This window comes from Solenopsis invicta, chromosome 16, assembly GCF_016802725.1.
Source record: "Solenopsis invicta isolate M01_SB chromosome 16, UNIL_Sinv_3.0, whole genome shotgun sequence".
NCBI classification, from domain to species: domain Eukaryota; kingdom Metazoa; phylum Arthropoda; class Insecta; order Hymenoptera; family Formicidae; genus Solenopsis; species Solenopsis invicta.
The window spans coordinates 21,844,099-21,862,559 of NC_052679.1; the positions used below are offsets into that span (position 1 = coordinate 21,844,099).

At 34.2% G+C, this 18,461-nt stretch overlaps 3 protein-coding genes across 8 annotated transcripts in view; 2 read left to right on the forward strand and 1 right to left on the reverse strand.

Annotated features, from left to right (window-relative positions):
- The window catches only part of LOC105193227 (prominin-2), a 104,994-nt gene extending 98,253 nt beyond the window's left edge, over positions 1 to 6,741 (forward strand). For all 5 annotated transcript variants that reach the window (XM_039458985.1, XM_011157597.3, XM_039458984.1 and 2 more), the window contains 9 exons: positions 630 to 800; positions 2,088 to 2,187; positions 2,949 to 3,143; positions 3,547 to 3,769; positions 4,331 to 4,630; positions 4,925 to 5,077; positions 5,623 to 5,756; positions 5,834 to 5,878; positions 6,417 to 6,741. In XM_039458985.1, coding sequence (XP_039314919.1) covers positions 630 to 800; positions 2,088 to 2,187; positions 2,949 to 3,143; positions 3,547 to 3,769; positions 4,331 to 4,630; positions 4,925 to 5,077; positions 5,623 to 5,756; positions 5,834 to 5,878; positions 6,417 to 6,453 — 1,358 coding nt within the window. In that variant the 3' untranslated portion in view covers positions 6,454 to 6,741. The remainder of the gene's footprint in view (positions 1 to 629; positions 801 to 2,087; positions 2,188 to 2,948; positions 3,144 to 3,546; positions 3,770 to 4,330; positions 4,631 to 4,924; positions 5,078 to 5,622; positions 5,757 to 5,833; positions 5,879 to 6,416) is intronic.
- LOC105193233 (insulin-like growth factor-binding protein-related protein 1) lies at positions 6,563 to 9,892 on the reverse strand. Its single transcript, XM_011157605.3, has 4 exons — positions 9,723 to 9,892; positions 9,303 to 9,504; positions 7,234 to 7,537; positions 6,563 to 6,996 (listed from the first exon to the last, which is right to left on the reverse strand). The coding sequence occupies exons 1-4, from the start codon at positions 9,878 to 9,880 to the stop codon at positions 6,827 to 6,829; spliced, it is 834 nt and encodes a 277-aa protein (XP_011155907.1). The 5' UTR covers positions 9,881 to 9,892; the 3' UTR covers positions 6,563 to 6,826.
- Positions 9,893 to 16,288: 6,396 nt separating this feature from the next.
- Positions 16,289 to 18,056, forward strand: LOC105193228 (trafficking protein particle complex subunit 1). Of its 2 annotated transcripts, none has more exons than XM_011157598.3 (3): positions 16,289 to 16,525; positions 17,000 to 17,209; positions 17,298 to 18,056. In XM_011157598.3, exons 1-3 carry the CDS (start codon positions 16,427 to 16,429, stop codon positions 17,424 to 17,426), a joined length of 438 nt encoding a protein of 145 aa, XP_011155900.1. In that variant the 5' UTR covers positions 16,289 to 16,426; the 3' UTR covers positions 17,427 to 18,056. The 2 variants fall into 2 exon arrangements, with proteins under 2 accessions (XP_011155900.1, XP_039314250.1); XM_039458316.1 differs by having other exon boundaries at positions 16,290 to 16,577.
- Positions 18,057 to 18,461: the final 405 nt, after the last annotated feature.

Consider the following 18,461-nt stretch of genomic DNA (forward strand, 5'->3'; position numbering starts at 1 on the left):
CGAACAAGTTTAACGTTTGTCGATCGGAGGTTGTTACCGAGCAGTTTCTGCATGTTCGCGATGAAGTCGAACCGGATTATTATCGAAGAAAGTTTACCGTTCAAGTTACGTATTCTATGTGTTAATACTAGATAAACAATCGAATTAACTTTGACGTAGAATTTCCATGTGAAATTGATGTGCAGTAACTTGCACTTTTTCTTTAGAAAGAGCAAGTCATTGCAAGTCCGTTTTTTTTTACTAGCCACCTTCTATCATCTTAATAACGTGTCAGTTAGCGTGAAAATTACTACTTGAGGAACTTTACTTTCAGAGCAGCGAAATATAATATTATGAGAATAATATTATTATCGAATTATCTTGAGGATCTTATTATTTTACTCAGTAATTTTGTCAATTTTAAGTTCACAAATATCACAAACTCTTAATTTAAAATTAGAGATAACGTTAATGCAATTAATGGCATTTGCTTTTAATATTAAGGAATTTTGTATTATCAAAATTCAATGCATTAAGACGTGTGTACACATTTATCGTGAACATCTTTTCTTTATGAAAGCGCTCGTGATACATAAAAATTATGTAAAAATTTAAAAGCATTCAAATAAAAATATTCTATGTTTTTGTAGAAATTCGACGCGAGATCAATGCAGTACGTGTCAGGATTATCGAGCAAACGCGCGCTGTAGAGACGAACAGTTCCGAATTTTCAAAGCAGTTTGATTCTGCGAGAAGTATCGCGGATTACGTTATACCTCATGTCACCTCTTTCGAGCATATCAGATGGATCATCGGAACGGGTACGTAAAAATATTTTCAATATTACGTTGAATACTTGTGTGTTATTCACTACGCTATTTGGAAAACGATCGTTGAGATTGTACGAAACATCTTCGAGTAAGTGACGGATTGAAGACGATAACATGAGGAATTGTATACATATTATCATTATGTATATATTTTATATATATATTTACGGTGAGTCATCTCACGCAACGTAGTTAAGTTCAAAGTAAATTTAATAAAAATCAATGTTTAATAAAAATTTAAACGTTTAAGCTAAAAAGTTCAAGTTATGAAAATGTTTTATAACATCTTGTAATATCTCTATTTTAAGGTTCCTTTCTTACTAGTTTAAAATCACATCATACAAGACATTTTGATGGTTTAATAAACAGTCGTTAAATAGTCGTTAAAATTGTTGAATAAATATTTCCATACATTATAAAATCGGCTAAATGTTTTTTATACGAACGTTTAAATGTTCGTTAAACGTAAATGGTGTTGCTGTGGACGTAACGTATCGCAAATAAATAAATAAATCCTTTACATAAAAACGTTTCAAATAAAATTTTGCATATAAAAGTATTACGGTATGAATTTTAATACCTCATAAACTGTTGATTTTTTGATAAATATATATATTTATCAAAAAATCAATATTATATTTTATTCTTGCATATTTCGAAATAAAGTATAAAAAATATCTCGTAAACTATTTATTTTTACAATATCTCAATACTTATATGCACAGAATAACAAAATAAATCAATTAGTGTAAAGAAAACGTAATTACTTTTCAAAAAATGTATGCAATTTACAGGACATAATCATATCTTTGAAAGATAATCATGTATTTTTTTTATACCAATTGATTTATCTCATTATTCTGTGTAAAAGTATTAAAGAAAAGTTATAGTTGTCAATAAAAAAAATATATATATATACACATATACATGTATAGAATATGTATATAAAGCAAAACTATATTTAAATAAAAATGGAGAATTTTTAATTAATTTTATTACTCCGAGAATGAAAATAAAATATACGTATGCATATATCGCGTTTTATAAAATACATACAATATTAAATACGATTTAAGTCTATTTATGGATTATTTATTTAATATGATATTTATAAGAGAAAAATAATTTACATATGAACAATTAATTATTATACATAAAGGTATAGTAAGTAGTAAAGTAGCAATATGTGTATAAACGAATATGTAAACTGTGTTACACGTTTTGTAATAGAGCAAGTATAAGCTAATGGAATAAAATGTTTATTTATGACGTGTGCAGCTAGTGCTTTATCCATTTTACTGATTCTTTCGTTACTGATTGGAGCTTTGTGTTGTCGTTGCGGATCATCTGAAGATAAAGTGCGTCCACTTCTTTTATGGTAAGCATTACATAACCCGTATAAATTACGAAAATCAAAGTTATGTTACATTTTCAACAATATCTTACATGTTCTATGTATATACACCGACGTTGTATATTCTATGTATATACATAGAATGTGCATGAACTTTAATTTATAGATTTCTTTCGATTTCAATAACCTTACATACATTGTCAAATAAATGACAAGTGACAGCTAAAATCTTTGATTGCTACTCAAGATGGTGATCTGGACAATATATATTAAGGTCATTGAAATCGATGAAGTCGCCTTTGATATTGAATTTTTCCTCAAAACCACCTTGCACCAGTATAATTACGTGATAGTAAAATTTTTGATACTTTTATAATATATAAAATAATAAAATAAAGTTTGCGTTTTGAGTATTTATATTAAATAATACAGGTTTTTTTTATAGAATAAATACACTTCTGCATAATCGTATAAAATTTTATTGATTAACTTGAACGACATTTATGAAAATACTGTGCTGTTAAAAAACAAAAGAAAAGAGAGAACAATTGCAAATATAATATAACAGAATTTATTATCAAATTATATGTAGTAGACAATTATCAATATAATGCAGAAGACAATATTAGAATGTAAATATTAGTAATAATCTTAATTAATGATAAATATTAATTAGTAAATTAGTATTCGACAAGCTCTGACAGCACAGAATTTGATCGGGGATAATAGATTCTGTAGATCTAATAAGATAGATCGTCAGATTGAGTGTTTCGATCGAATTTCAGTGGTGTGGCTATGAGTTGTTTTGTCTCGATTACATTATGGATAGTGTTCGTCGTTGCTTTGGGCATCGCTAGCCATACAGAAATGTTGATATGTCGACCACTGTTCGATCCTGACTATCATACTATGGAAGTTGTATTGGAAAGTCGAATGTTTTTAGGAAGAAAACTCACAGTCCCTCTTAAGGAGCTGTTTGAGTAAGTCCCTTTTGCCTTAATCAAGCCAATAAAGCTTTATGATATTTTATCTAAAATAATGGTACATTGCATTGAAAATTATGAACTGGATACTGTTACAAGAGTTGTTTAAAAATTATTTAAAAAGTTAATTAAAAAATATATATATTAAATCAATGTCGCAATCATGTTTTCAATAAAATGGACTTTTTCTATTGTTAGAAATACAATATTTTATGCATTTTAATGAAAACACGTTGAGTTTAATATAAATTTATTTTTCCGTAGTTTGACTGTAGACTGCAGTCTGAGTGTAAATTATATTTTTTTACTTTTATTTATATCATATATTCCCTTCAGGCCGTGCCATATAGATACAGCGACAATGTATGTTATGGTTTTCAGCAGCAATATTTATTTGTAGAAAATGTCAAAACAACGAGGCAACCTATCTCGCTCTCGGGCTGGAAAACGTGATGAATCTGGACCATTTGACTGCGCATTGGGCATGGCCAGGCCTGTCTAAAGCAATCTCTAATGTCAAAGTCGATTTGAAGGGTTTGCAAATATTAACGCCGAATTTACAGCAACATCTTGAGGATCTTTTATACGCTTATAGTTTAAACCTCACCGGGAACAGAATTATGGTATTTATTGCGTTTGTTTGTTATCTCACTCACGTTAAATATAAACTCACAACTTTTCATCTCTATATTCTTCCAAATGAAAGCCTTTTGTATTTTAAAATAAAAGCGGAAGTTTTTACTAGACTTTAACAACTTGATTAAAGCTCGAGATTACTCTGGCTTTGAAGAGAATTTCTCCTCGAAGGAAAAATCTGGTATTAAAGGGAAGTAACAAATTGCGCAGCTGCATCACTACGTAATGCTAGAAGGCTACTATGATAAACGACACGGATTTCACAGCGAGTTGTTTCCGTGATTATGGTTTAAAGCCACAACTAATTAAAGTCTATTTAGTTGCACGTAACTGCGTCAATTCATCAACCATATAATGCACACATGTAAATTTATTTTAATATCTTACATTCTCTTGTATAATATGCGACTTACTCACATCATTAATACGCTTTCCTTCTTTTACGTTGATAAAGTAACAAAATTTGATAAAGGAAGTTACACACAGACAAAAAATCGTCTCTTTTATTTCTCAATAATCTCTGTTTTATTTTCTATCTTCTCGTACAGATTCAAGGACCGATTCTTAGTAAAGATATAAGTACATTGTCCGATCTATTAGACAATGTATCCCATCAGCTGCAGGACCGAAGTATTGCCAGGGAACTGCAAAGTATCGGAACGACAATACGGAATCTGACATTGCGACGGGTAAAATCACTGATAAAGTTACAGAACGATCTGATTTATCGTCTTACGAGTCTAGAGTTGCAGGTGCAACCTCTTTGGCGTCAAGTCAATCAATCAATTTCTCATTTGAGGACAATACAATGTTACTTAGATCATCATGGAGAAAAGATTGCTGAGTTGGTGAATAGTGTTAAAAATTCCTCTCTGTAGATTATTAAAAAAAAATATTCAATTTTATCGTTAGATATTTATAAGATAAAATTTATCATTGATTACGTTCGGCGAAAAAAGCAGCTTTGCAACTTGTATAACTCATCAATATGATTAGTTTTTACTTTTATTGTTAGTTTCTACCGAATCTGAACGTATAAATCAATCATATTAAAGAATTTTATAACAGTTATGGAGCTGCTTTTTTCGTTGAATGCAATTATTAGTCTTTATTAAATTTTATTGTTCGATAATCGTTTGCAGAAGAAAAAATTGTATGTGGACCAACTATCGAATTACTTGAATCAATGGCGAACTCACGTATTTTCTGAGACGAGAGTATCCAAGTGTCGACATTTGTGGAACGTTCTTGAAGGATTCAGATACTTACTGTGTGCTCACATTTTAAGTCCTCTTGTATGTATAATTTAGAATGTAGAGTTAAAAATGTATTTAAAAATTAGAGATATTAATAGAAATATTAAGCTCCAAGATCCACTTTTAACAAAAAGTGACACTTTTAACAAAAAGTGACACTTTTTCTTAGTTCTTGTGTTATGTGTAATAAAGTTGCATCAGTTAAATATTAATAGCGATTTGATCGGACTGTACTAGTGCGCACTATGCATATTAAAACCGTTGTACATTGATCTAATTTACATGTAAAAGTAAAATATATTTTGCATATATTTTGAATGATAAAATACACACATTTTATCAAACAGCACAAATATTAAGGATATATTAAGGATTTCGCGATTTAACGTGTTTACATATTTAATATTAAACACGTATCTTTACGTCGATTTGTGTAGGACTTTAATGTGTGCTATAAGTGATTTAATTATGTAATAGATATAAAAACGAAGAACAATATTTAATGTGTAATAGCACAAATAACTAATGAAGCAATTAATTTCACATTTTCAATAAAGTTTCTTATATAATCTATGCGCTTTTAGGACGGGTTCTGGTTTGCTACGTTCGTAGGCGTAATCGTTATGATAATCAGCACACCAACAGCGCATATTTTGTCACTGGTGCATAAGAAATTGTCTCAATTTATAGATGATGCCACCCTACTGTCAACAAGAACGTTAGTTCATAATTAATTGACAAATCTAATGGATTTAAAATATAAGCTATTAAAATAAAAACGTATATCTTTCTTAGGGAAAGTCTCCTTACGGATGACGACAAAACGTGGCAAATGCCAGAGTGAGTAAATATTAATATTTCCTTTTTATTTTATATAACGCAGTCGGTAAATACTTTAAAAGATTTTGGAGATAACTCCTTACATTAATTCAAGACAAAAATATTATATGGTCATATGTCTGAAACAATCTACTTTCAAAGATATAGAATGTCAAAGTTGGTCAAAGTTGAAGGAAAAATTTCGTTTTTTTTTCAGAAATTTAAAAAACTGGGATTATTTCCATATCATTCAAATATGAACAAAGTTCCATCAAAAGTGGCTTTTCCAATGCAAGTGGCTTTTCAAAATTTTCGAAAAAAAGACAATTTTTTTTAACTTTAATTTTGTATCTTTGAAACTAACAAAAAAACCGTTTCGAATATATGATCATATGAAGTTTTCGTCACAAGTTAATGTGAGGAATCCCTTAAAATTTTTTAAAGTACTTAACGATTCTATGATTTGAATTGTAATATAATATTAAAAACGTGTATGTAAAATCACATTTTATTGAAATTTTTTTCAAAAAAAGTTTTTCTATAACTGCAATTATTACAGACCACCGCCGCCGCCGCCGTCACAAAGCGATTGGTAACAAACGAGAATTGAAGAACGAGGACTTCGCGTGTGTTGTAGGCAGATTCAAAAAGAAATTAATGTAGCAAAGCTTTAATATAGCAAAAAAACGTTGACGAGGTTTGAAGTATAGATCGTACAAAATAAGTTTTACTTGTATCTAATTTACTGCAAGCAGATTTCTAAAAGCCGACTGCCGTTCATACATTTTTTATGAACTATGACTCACGTGATCTCAGAATTCTACCATTTGTGCGAGAAATTCTTCATGTGTTTGTTTGTTAAAAAAATAAACCTTTCAAATGTATTAGTTAGCTTGTTTTTCTTATCGCATTGTATTCGTGGACACAGCAGTTACGCGAAAGATTGTTAAACGAGATGAAAGCGCAATCTCACAACATAGACACGAACGAAGATGCGCTTGCTTCGCCTATGGAATTGACAGCAATGCAGTAATACATGCCAATGTGTTCTTCGTCCAGACGAGGCAATTGCATCCAAGATGTTCGCATGAGCGGCTCTGGACCATCGCTCGTGTGTACCGTCGCCCCGTGTTGCTCTGCTGTAATTAATATTATAATTTATTGAATTTTATAGTACATCATACATGTAATTTGCAACACGTATTACTTAAATCTTAAGACGGACTTAAATACCACTGCCAGATAATTTTTCAAATTTTTCTCAACATTCTACTCACAGTTATATTTAGTGCAATTTGATTTATTTGTTCAATTCATGTAACGCAAAGAAATATTTTGCAGAAATATTTTATTTCGATAATATTGTATTATTTTACCTGGTAATTTCAACACTATTCTCCCGTCGTCCGAATGAAATTCCCAAAAGATATCTGGTACAGGAAAGCCCTTTGCCTCGCAATTGAGTGCGACGCGTTGACCAAAGGATGAAACAACATCTTCCAAAGTTGATAGAATCCAAGGTCTACTTTCGCAAGGACCGAGGTGTTGCAACCTCAAGGAAGATGAGTTCCTGAGTTTCATCGCCTCTTCGTGCAACGCGCATGGCGTCGAGTAAGTTTCGTTGTTGCTACCGCATGCTGGGCTCTGCTCCATGCAGACGCAGGTTGCCTCTGGAGCATCCTGCATAAAAATTCAATCTATTCGTTTCTATTAATTGCATGCATATCTCTCCCCTATACCATAAGAAGTTGTTATCGCCATTTTCACATCGCTACTATATTTTATCTATTTTACAGAATGGCTGCCATTTGATATTTTCAGAAATACAAAACAATTCTACCGTTTTGCTACGGAGAAGTTAAATCGTTCGAAGTTGGTAACGCGGCACTTTGTGCGCCAGCATGTCTTCGCTATGAGAATTTCCACAGAACTGGCACAAACATAACACTTCACGCGAATTGTCTTCATAGATAGTTTACTCAACTGGGAAAATAATTACTATCCGTTTAAGTAGTTTCAATGTAGTTACTGTTTAACATTTAGAATTCATGCAGTTACCCGGAACAAGCTATGAAACGTGATGTGGCCATTTAAATACGACTCTTCAACCCTTTGAGACCATATAGCGAAAAGTATTCTTATCCAGCCCGCGTCTAGCATAAACGGTCTGCCTGATTGTTTGATTGCATGACGTGTGTGCGCATATATTCTCACAATGCGATCACGGCCCACGGTGCACGATAAGACGAAATTAGATGCGAAAAGGCCAGCGGAACGGGTCAGCGACCGTAGGTCGTCGATGGCTGCAATCTTGAAGCTGCGTTAGATCTGACTGACAGCGTAGCACAGTGGGTGGATGATATATACGCGACACTACGTTAGATATCGTTTGCGCAATGACGCGAGATTCCCATTTTTATGTCAAGCTAACCCAGAAAGCGGGACATCTTATTACCGGGCTCATTGAGACCGAGTGATCTAGGACGTGATCTCCTTAAATCTAATTGGGAAGGTAAATTTATTACTTGCGGAGGTGATAAATATCGCACATGATTACTCGCGTTTTCAGATTCGCGTAAATTCAACGAATACTTTGTAAAGAAATCTATTACGTAAAAACGGCAGCGTGTAAATTATATCTATATAAAATTTATTAAAAACTAATAGAACAATTGTACTTAAACAAAAGACTGTCGAGATTTAAAAAATTAAAAATACAATTACAGGTTGACGAGAGTGGACATGCAGCGCAAAACAAATTAATTAGTCATTGACAAAATTTATTTGTTAATTAATATAATCGAACGTTTTGATTCACTTTAAAGTCATCCTCAGCGTACTAAATAACAAAATTTGGGTAATTATCTAGCCATCATCAATCCGAAGCGCGGATGAGTCATTAAAAAACAAATAATAGTCATATAAATAGACAAACGGACAAATGATATTCTTTTAGTAAAACATCTGTGATGGAACGTTTCTCGTCTTTATTTGAATTATCGGACTATGTGCACGATTATATTAAAATCGACGACAATATCGCGCATATCCATACAAGTTGTCGGAGACGTTACGAGACTGCGATATCGAGTCTAATGAACGTTACACGCTGTACGCAATCCAAACACGTAATCGATCAGCTGTCGCGAACATGACAACGTATATATGTTTCCTCTTCTCGAAAATACGATAACTCAATAATACAGTTACGTTAGAATAGAACAAGCGAATAAATTCTAGAAATTCATCTATACAATTAAATTGACCATTTTAGAAACAATGCAAAGCGACGTGCGTGCTCTTAACGATATTAAGAGGAACGACTTTTTATAAAATATTCAAAAGTCGCTTCTCGAGCGTTAGATATTAAAGCAAAATGAAGCGTATGCTCAAAGATCTCGGTAAAAAAGATCTCTTGTAAAAAAACGAGCTTTACGTTTTGTACCTTTTCTTGCAGATCGGAGCGCAACTCGCACAGATAATTTCTTGCGCAATATCCGTCGTTACGGCTCTTTGGAGATAGAAGAGGGATGCTCGCGTTCCAACATGGTTCGCCAAGAAGACGGGCGCACAAACCAGTCTCTGGACAGCAGCCACAAGGATCAGGTACGGAGCCTAACAAGCACTTTCCAGGATTCTCTGGGCATCTATTTATACGCACAATGAACGACAAAAAAATATTTTGCGACGATTTATAATAATAATAATTATAATATAAATAAAAAATAAAAATGCATATATGGAGAGGAAAATTTAAATTCTAAACAAAATGTTCCAATACTGACTGAATCTCTTTGCGAAATTCTTTGCGACCATATTGTGCTATGGTACACTCTTCGATCGTGTCCAGCTTTACTATATGTACCTGTAATATCCGCACTCAATGCAACCTTCTGATTGCGCTTTCTCAGTGACACTCTTATTTTCGATGGTTCCGGCGACAGCGGGAGCACCTCGTCGGAATGTTGCACAGAACACCAACGCTGTTAAAAACGTGAACGGAAACGCTCTCCGGCACGTCATTTCGCCGACTGACAGAAAGCGCGAGCGTCATTCGCCATGTCACTACCGATGTGATGGGGGAGGTTGAAGCGTTATGTATCGTATATATTAAAAAAGAAAATTCAGGCGAGGTAACTGCTACATAAACTCTCGCGATATTGTATTTAATATTCAATCATTTGTGTTTTATAAATATAAATGATCGAAGAAGTATAACGTACGATAAAATAAAAGAACTGTATTTATATTGTTAAAATGAATATTTTCTCTCGTGTACAGTTCGATGCGTTGATAAATCATTTATTTATCGTTACACATTGTTTCACATTTTATGAGTATTTCCATTGTGCCATGAGTTTCATATTTGGGACAAAGCATAGCGTACAGGCTATTGATCACGTGTATATTCCGTGCTAACTTTGATTGCAAATTTTCAGAGTTGTGTATAAGTTTTCGCTTATTCGTCCACTCGTGCATTTTGATAAATTAAAAGTTTTTATTTTGTTTCGTTTAATCGCAAGCCCGTGAGTACCTTGTGTAATTACAAGCTCAAATATTTCCAGCAGAGTCTCTTGCGTAACAAGCAACGATGATAAAAAGCTGAACCGGTGGACCAGGTAACGGCTACAAGAATCAGCAGAACGAAGGATATTAGTGCCAACGGGCTCGGTGCGAGAGTCGAATAGCCGATGCCACCGAGATTAGAAAACACATCGAAGCACGCGCTCTTCTTTTCATTTTTCTGCGCGTATGCGCTCGATGTTTCCTCCGACGTACAGCTGACACCTACTGGATGCACCACACCACGTGTCACATTGGTCCTTTGGTCACAACACAAGGTACAGTAAACATCAGTCTCTAGCGCATTACATAATTAAATTAATAAAACAAACTTCCTGAGTATCTTAAACTTTTTGAACATATATATAAAAATGTATTTTTCTGTGAATCTTTGAAATATGCATTGTTAAAATCGATGTAACTAAAAAGTTTGTAATTTTATATTGATATTTCTGTCCATTTTTTGATGAGCCACATAAGTGAATTGTGTAAAATACAAAATATTAAATATACTTGCCTAAAATGTATTAAAATTCATTTTTAACATATTTTTGCAAAATATCTTTTCAAACGAGGGATCTACGTAAAGAAAGAAAGCTTCTTGATTATCGAAATATTAACAATTTTATTTCTCATCAATTTTTAAAACTGTTTAAATTAATTCAAAATGTTTATTAATAACTTTACTTGGACTTATTAATAACTTTTCTGTATTATTCGTAGAAATGTTTTACAGATAAACGTTCTCTCGGAATTTTATTCACAACTTTCTCAGTATTGGCTACTTCAATATATATAACAGCAGTTTTGATTTACGGAGTGATGAGCTGGTAACGTCTCTAGACGACCTAAGTGAGGAAGATTGAACGGTCGCGAATTAGAGGCGGCAGTTTTGAAACGTTCAATCGCATTATACGATTTTATCGTAAGGTAAACTAGTAGCATCTGTCGTATCTTCTCTGAAGGATCCACCGTTCCTGCGTCGTCTGTCGATCCCACATGTCGGTGTGGTTGTCGAGATGCTTATTGAAGCATCCGCCAACGGTGCGACACGTAGCGGAGTCTCGCGAAAAATAACGCATCGTCGAAGCGACGTTTCATTCGATGCCGATAAATCCTTTACTTGATTAAATGATTTCACGCGACTCGATAATCTCCCTGAAACAGGATTCCCAGACACGTTTCCGTCAGCGGGCGAATATTCCTCACGGAGTGCATAACAAACGGGCTTTGCACCGCTGTTGGATTGAGTGTAGGTAGGTGAAGTATACCACGAATCCTTTGAAGATTTTTCAATGGTACATCCGTCAAAAGTCTCCGCTGCATTTTCAAAAGCGGTCTCGTCTCTTTTCTCTGGCATGTCGCGCGTATCGGGATCGACAGATTCCGAAAGGTTCGTGGTCTCCGACAAATTAATAAACGTCTTTGACGATAAACCTTGCGTAGATCCCTCGTTCAATATTAAATCGCAACTTTCGTCAATGTATCCGAATCCATTCTCAGATTCAATGCAAGATTCTGCGGTGTAACAACAATTGCAACCTTTCCTATCGTGTATCTCTCGTTTCTCACTGTCACTTTGTTCACTACAGACGCTACTTCCCGAGCCATTATCGCCAATGATCACACGCGAAGACTGACCTGTACAGGGCGAGGAGTGTTGACCACTACGTTCAGTGCAGAAAGTCAGTTTTCCGCAAGGCGTCGGAGGACGACAAGGCGAAGCGGTCGCGATCGGCCGACAAGGTGGGCAGGACGGACAGGGCGTGTTAGGACGGTAAGGATCCTTAGCTTGAATGGGTCGTCGACACTTGGAGGAAGTGCATGGACCGCAAGATGGTGGCGGACATCGTTGACAACGCGGACAATGACACTTGGGAGCGGGTGGTAGCAATCGAGGAGATGGGCAGCAGAGACGCGCGTTGGGACACTTGACCGTCGCTTTTGGGAGTCTTCGTTCGCTGGGTGGACAGGCGCATTCCGGGCTGGACGAACAGTCGCAGGAACACTCGTGAACAGCGCGGACGTCTACCTGAATCGGCGGCGGGCAGCTACAGCCGCGTAGCGTGGGTTGGCACAGGCAGCCGTGACTCGTATTACATTGGCAACAACTGCGCTTTTTCAGGATGGATTTTAAGGCGCAGCGCTGACAGTCGGTTGCCCGATACGACGAAGATTGAGATCTGCATTGCGAGGGGCAGCAAGACGAAGCGGTCGACGAACAGTCCGCGTTAGGAGAATTATAGCTAGTCGATGAATGGTTACAGCTTGGCGGTGGGCAACCACCGCCCGCTTCCCGTTTCACGGGTTCGGGTGATGACGATTTATCTGCCGGTGCCATTTCCGATTTACTTGCCCCACCCGCCAAACGACAGCTCCCGCAGCATTTCTGTTGAAGGTAGAAGAATCGGACGATGGTTACAAAGCGGGGCACAGCTTATCGCTGTAACCGTAGTTGCCGTAGTAGTCGTCGGCTTAAAATATCGTTCATTTGTGAAAATCCTAGTGCAACACGATGATGTCTTTTAAATCGCGTAAAAAGTAAATGCACGTAATGACCGTACATATTAAAGTTAGATTGCATTTTAAACGTTTAACATCTTAAACGTTTCCATTACTAAGCCATTAAAGTCTGTATACAAATTAGTTTGGCCAACTTTACGGATTTTACCGAATAATTAAGAAACTTTGAAACGCTCGCCTACTTCTAACTATACTATACTAATTTACATAAATCGAGTACGCGAACTAACCGCGCCTGAATTAAATCCTTGCAGTCTTCCTATCAAATTTAATTAAAACGTACACGGGATGTCAGAAACATTAATTGTGCCTTGCACTGTTCATTCTGCATTGCTTAACCCCGCTATTCCGTCAGTTTGTCATTGCGTTTGAATTCTAACGGATACGTCTTGACACAATTTCTCACTGAAACATATTTACTTTGTATTGCCAAAGTTGATTGTTAATGATGATGAAGTTATTATTAAAATTTATATTACGATTATTTTATAAATCCTAGGAAAAATATTTTTAAAGCAAAGCTTGAGCAATGTTAAACTGAACAGCGGGATTAAGTAAATCTATTGTTTCTTTGCGCTGGTATTTACTTTCATCTCCTTTCACGGTAAATACATGCAAAATTTACTACCTCAAAAGGAATCTCAAGCGTTTCAGAGCGCGTCTCAACAAGGAATCTACCTCGGTGTGTACCTGACAGTCCGACGTAAGTAAAACGGTACCGGAACACAGGGCCGTTGGTGAAAGACGCGGTCGGCACGAAGCGACAGTTCTGCTGCGAACAAAATGCGACACGGCGCAAAATACAAGGAAATCCAATAATTCTTTCAATATCTCTGGAAAGAAATATTCGCTCGGTGTTCATATTCATTCACGAATTCCTTTTGCCGAAAAGAAAAATGAAGAAGAAAGGTACCGCGGACGCTACAAATGGATAGTGCTTTCACTAGAACAGAGATAGGCGCTAACTCCAATTTCTTTCCAGCGCTCAATAAGTTTACCCTAAAACATTGCGGATGTCGCAACATTTTTCTTACGCACACCGCAAAACAGCCGGGAGCGAGGGCTGCTGAATTTTACAACGTGCTTTAATACAGAATGTCGATGAAACACCTCGAGTACACGGAGAGTAACATCGCGAGGTCGCTGTTACTTAGAAGCGAGAGGAGCGCGAGCAAATGTTCCGGACTGATATAGAATGTTTGATATAGAACGTTTCTTTTCATCGTCGTGTCACGAGCAGCGACGACATTGGTTTCTCCCTCGCGCGTTTCCCTCCGAGACATCGATATTGTTCAACCATCGTTATTTCCCTACCACGGTCGGCCGCAGCCGCGGCACTTGTACGCCTGCTGGCGACCGTGGTCGCTCCATTGACGGCGCAGCTCGGCAAAGTTATTCAACCATCGGCAATTCGGTTTAGGTGGCACGTTACTGTTCCAAATCTCCTCCTCGACGCACTGACACGCGCCCGTGGCGGCGGTTCCGGTGGGCCGCAAACCGCCGCAGATACCGCGATCCAGGTATCCTACGTTACTTTGGCAATTACACGAAGATATGAGCGTCTCACAACCGCTCCTACCCGATGAACAATTGCTTCCTGCATCCAAATATTGCAAGCTAAAGCCATCACATTCTCATGATACATCCCCATACATTGCAGCACAGAATATTTTAGCAATGTTGCAGCACCTGCATTGCAATATTGGTGAAATGTTCTGTGCTGTGCGGGATTCGAGTTATGGATTAGAAAATACTCAAAACGAAATATAAAAGTTGTAACAAGTATGTGATGCTTCAATATATAGAATTTAAACATTAGAATTATATAAACGTTATATAACAATTAATTATAATCATCATTACTTTTGAAAAAGATCGAAATTATAATATAACTACAATTATATTGCTGCAACTTTCACGTTATTTAAAATGTGACACTGAAACTTATTATAATATGTATAGTAAACTGTGTCAACAAAAAGAAATATCTTTATTTAATTATAAAATGAATAATGTCTTTGTAGAACATCTTTTTTAAATAAATTAATATTATTGAATGACTATTAATAACGGTTATTAATATTACGCTTGCAAATGATAAATAACAAATTTTATGAATATTAATGGGTGGTAATTATAAATAACATAAATATACACACATAAAATATTATTTTAATTTGTATACTAACCACAGCAACCGGTGCTGCAACATCGGCTCTTACCATCAATTTCATCACAGAAGGACATATTGATTTTTTTTCAAGATGAAATTTAATTTTCCAAAAATGAGGACTTCGCGCAGGTATGCCATTTACGATTTGTAATAGGTGATATAATCGACAGGAGTATTTGTACGGTTTTAGCTTACATTTTTGAATGATTTATTTCGTTTTGGTTTATTGATTTAACAATGACAAAGTGTTCTTTGACATGTGCCTGAAAGTGTGAAGATCAGTGAAGATCAATTGCTAGAGATATGAAAGTGTTTATTAATTTCATTAGTTGCCATAGAAGCAACGATTCTATATATAAGGTTGAATACAATTTATGATTATATCATTTATAACTTATGTGTATAAGATTTAAAAAATTTCTTTTTTATAAATTTTTATATAAAATATAAAAACTGTAGATATAGGAAAAAATGTATGAAGATTATATATGAAACTATACATATTTTATTTATAGATTCATGTGGTGTAAATCTAAAAAATATTATACGTATAGATTGTAATATGTAATATGTAATATCTATACGTATGTAAATCTATACGTATAATATTTTTTAGATTTACACCACATGAATCTATAAATAAAATATATATAGTTTCATATATAATCTTCATACATTTTTTTCTATATCTACAGTTGTTATATTTTGTATAAAAATTTATAAAAAAGAAATTTTTTAAATATAAAACAAATATTCTGCGAAAAATATATACAGTTACAAATTAGAACGCTGTAATTAATATTTTAATTGAGAATTATGTAAAATTAGTGTATATGTCGCAGGCAAATAGCAATTTTAGGAAAATAGTATAATAGCATTTGCCTGGTCAAATAACTTAAAATTAAAACACAAAATGCCTGCTTTAAAAACACAAAAATTATGTAATTTATTCTAACCTAACCTAACCTGGCAAATGCTATTTGCCTAGTCAGATACTATTTTCCTAAAATTGCTATTTGCCTACGACATATATATTTTTTAATATTTTGTTCAATTTTTCATTAACTGGACTAATGCGATCTGTATTATTGCAACTAGATAAATACATAACCCAGTATTATCGACGAGTTTCCTGTGCACAAAGTTTGGTCGTTTCGACACCAGATGACCGGGTCGTCGCACACGTCACAGTTTCGCACAACTGAGTGAGTGTGAGACTTGAGACGTGAGACATTGTACGCCAAAACAATTACGAGGGTAGGATTGGCAGAATTGACGGTGTGAAACGAAAGGGAGACGACGTGCCAGCGATGACAATCCATAACTTGTACATCTTTTCGAAAACCGGCACGTTGCTGTACTACGCTGAATGGAACAGATTAAATAAATCGGGGATAACGAAGGAGGAGGTAATGCAGTTGTTGACAATCGCATCGCATGTTGATTAGAAGAACTAATCTAGTATGTCAACAATATTACGATATCCGCAGGGGTGACTGATCCGCACAGTCATTTGGGCTTGGCAAACCCACGGACTCGAGCTGAATACATCGCGAATACTTATGTCATATGTGTACATCATGTACTCTTTGTACATAGTTGAAGAAAAATCAATATAGAAGTGAACCACAAAGTTAAGAAATTGAAATCTAGATGTACTTGAAATAGACAAAAAGAAACTTTGTTATATGGCGAATAGTAGTTTATTTCTATTGTCATTGCACTAAAATTTTATCAAAGTAAGCTGGCCGATCATAAAGGAGAGAGGTGCATACATGTGTAAAAGATAATACAGTCTATTCGATTAGGTGTTACTAAAGTTGACAAAAAATTAACAAAATGGCATTAACTTAACAATTACCAGAAATTTATTTATGATTTAGGAAGCAAAATTAATGTATGGAATGCTGTTTTCCATAAAATCATTTGTAAGTAAAATCTCACCGTTGGATCCCAAGGAAGGGTTTTTGTATTACAAAACAAGCAAATATACGCTACACTACTTTGAAACACCATCGGGTCTTAAGTTTGTCTTGAATACGGATAATGCAAGTCAGAATGCCAGAGAATTATTGCAGCAATTGTACAGAGAAGTAAGATTATATATCTCTATTTTCTACTAATAAAAAGGTATTGCAAAGGTGTAGATATGTTTGCATAATTGTATATTTTTCATTTTAGGTCTACCTGGAATATGTAGTAAAGAATCCACTCTGCCAATTAAATGAACCTATACAAAGTGAATTATTTAAAATTAAGGTAGATGAACTATTTAAAAAATCTCCTCTATTTCTAAGTCGATCGTTATAGATATTAATAAAAATATAAAATTTTTATGCATAAAAAAAGTCTTGAACTTTTTTTAACAACTTCTAATAATATGCGGTATTATCTAATCCATTGTTAAATGAATCAAACATTACCTAATGTGTCGTTTTAAATTTTATTTTTAAATTTCAAGGATTTGCATTACATCAATATTTAAATTGAAGCAATGGTGCACGGAGTTATGTATTAAATTTCAAGTTATAATGATAATTATGAATTATAATTTTAAATGCAGTTTTAGTTTTTCTTGTAGCAGTTTATTTTACTTCCCAGAGAAATATATACACTTATTACAATAACGTGTAAAATGATGATAACAGTGCATATTTAAAAGATATTTCTGTGCTATACAATATTGATGACAGGCAAGTACAGGCAAATTAATATATTTATGTATTATTTGTAGATGCCACAGTATTCTAAACATACTAACAATAAGTAATAATCCTAATTAATATTTGCGTCTTTGTATGATGAAGATAGTACAATAGGCATTCGGAAAGTCACAGATATTTCAGCATCTTAAGTAATTATTCTTATTACTATAATTATGTATGCCATCACATGTTTCAATTATTTCAATAAAAACAATTCTGACTTGAATGATAAAAATATGTAGGAAATGTTCATACATAATTAGGAAATATATAGTATATTTTATATATTTGCAGAAAAATAGCATTTGAAAACTTTATAATTATTCACAGTCCAATGTGAACTCATGATCATTTGCGCATGTTAGTATGAAATTTTTATAGAAGCATAAACATAATTTTCCATATGTATCTCGATATAAGAATTGACTAAAAAATATTCAATGTGAGATGTTCGAAGATACTAAATCAAAACATGATAATTCTTTATTGACTTTTAAGTAATTTTGAGAAAAATAAGGACTTAATTATTTAATTTTTTAATCAATGATTAACATAATATATTAAAAATTTACTTCGTTATCTCTTTTATATGCTAAATGTATCAATGATTTCGAATATGTACATTTGTGTGTAAATTTCA

Excerpts from the sequence above, each read along its gene's own strand:
- LOC105193233 (XM_011157605.3), bottom strand. The coding sequence starts at position 9,880 with ATGACGTGCCGGAGAGCGTTTCCGTTCACGTTTTTAACAGCGTTGGTG. Across the intron at positions 9,505-9,722 it reads ATTGAGTGCGGATATTACAG|ATGCCCAGAGAATCCTGGAA; the intron begins GTACATATAGTA and ends GCGTATAAATAG. Across the intron at positions 7,538-9,302 it reads GCTCCGATCTGCAAGAAAAG|GATGCTCCAGAGGCAACCTG; the intron begins GTACAAAACGTA and ends ATTTTTATGCAG.
- LOC105193228 (XM_011157598.3), top strand. The coding sequence starts at position 16,427 with ATGACAATCCATAACTTGTACATCTTTTCGAAAACCGGCACGTTGCTG. Across the intron at positions 16,526-16,999 it reads CGGGGATAACGAAGGAGGAG|GAAGCAAAATTAATGTATGG; the intron begins GTAATGCAGTTG and ends TTTATGATTTAG. Across the intron at positions 17,210-17,297 it reads TGCAGCAATTGTACAGAGAA|GTCTACCTGGAATATGTAGT; the intron begins GTAAGATTATAT and ends TTTTCATTTTAG.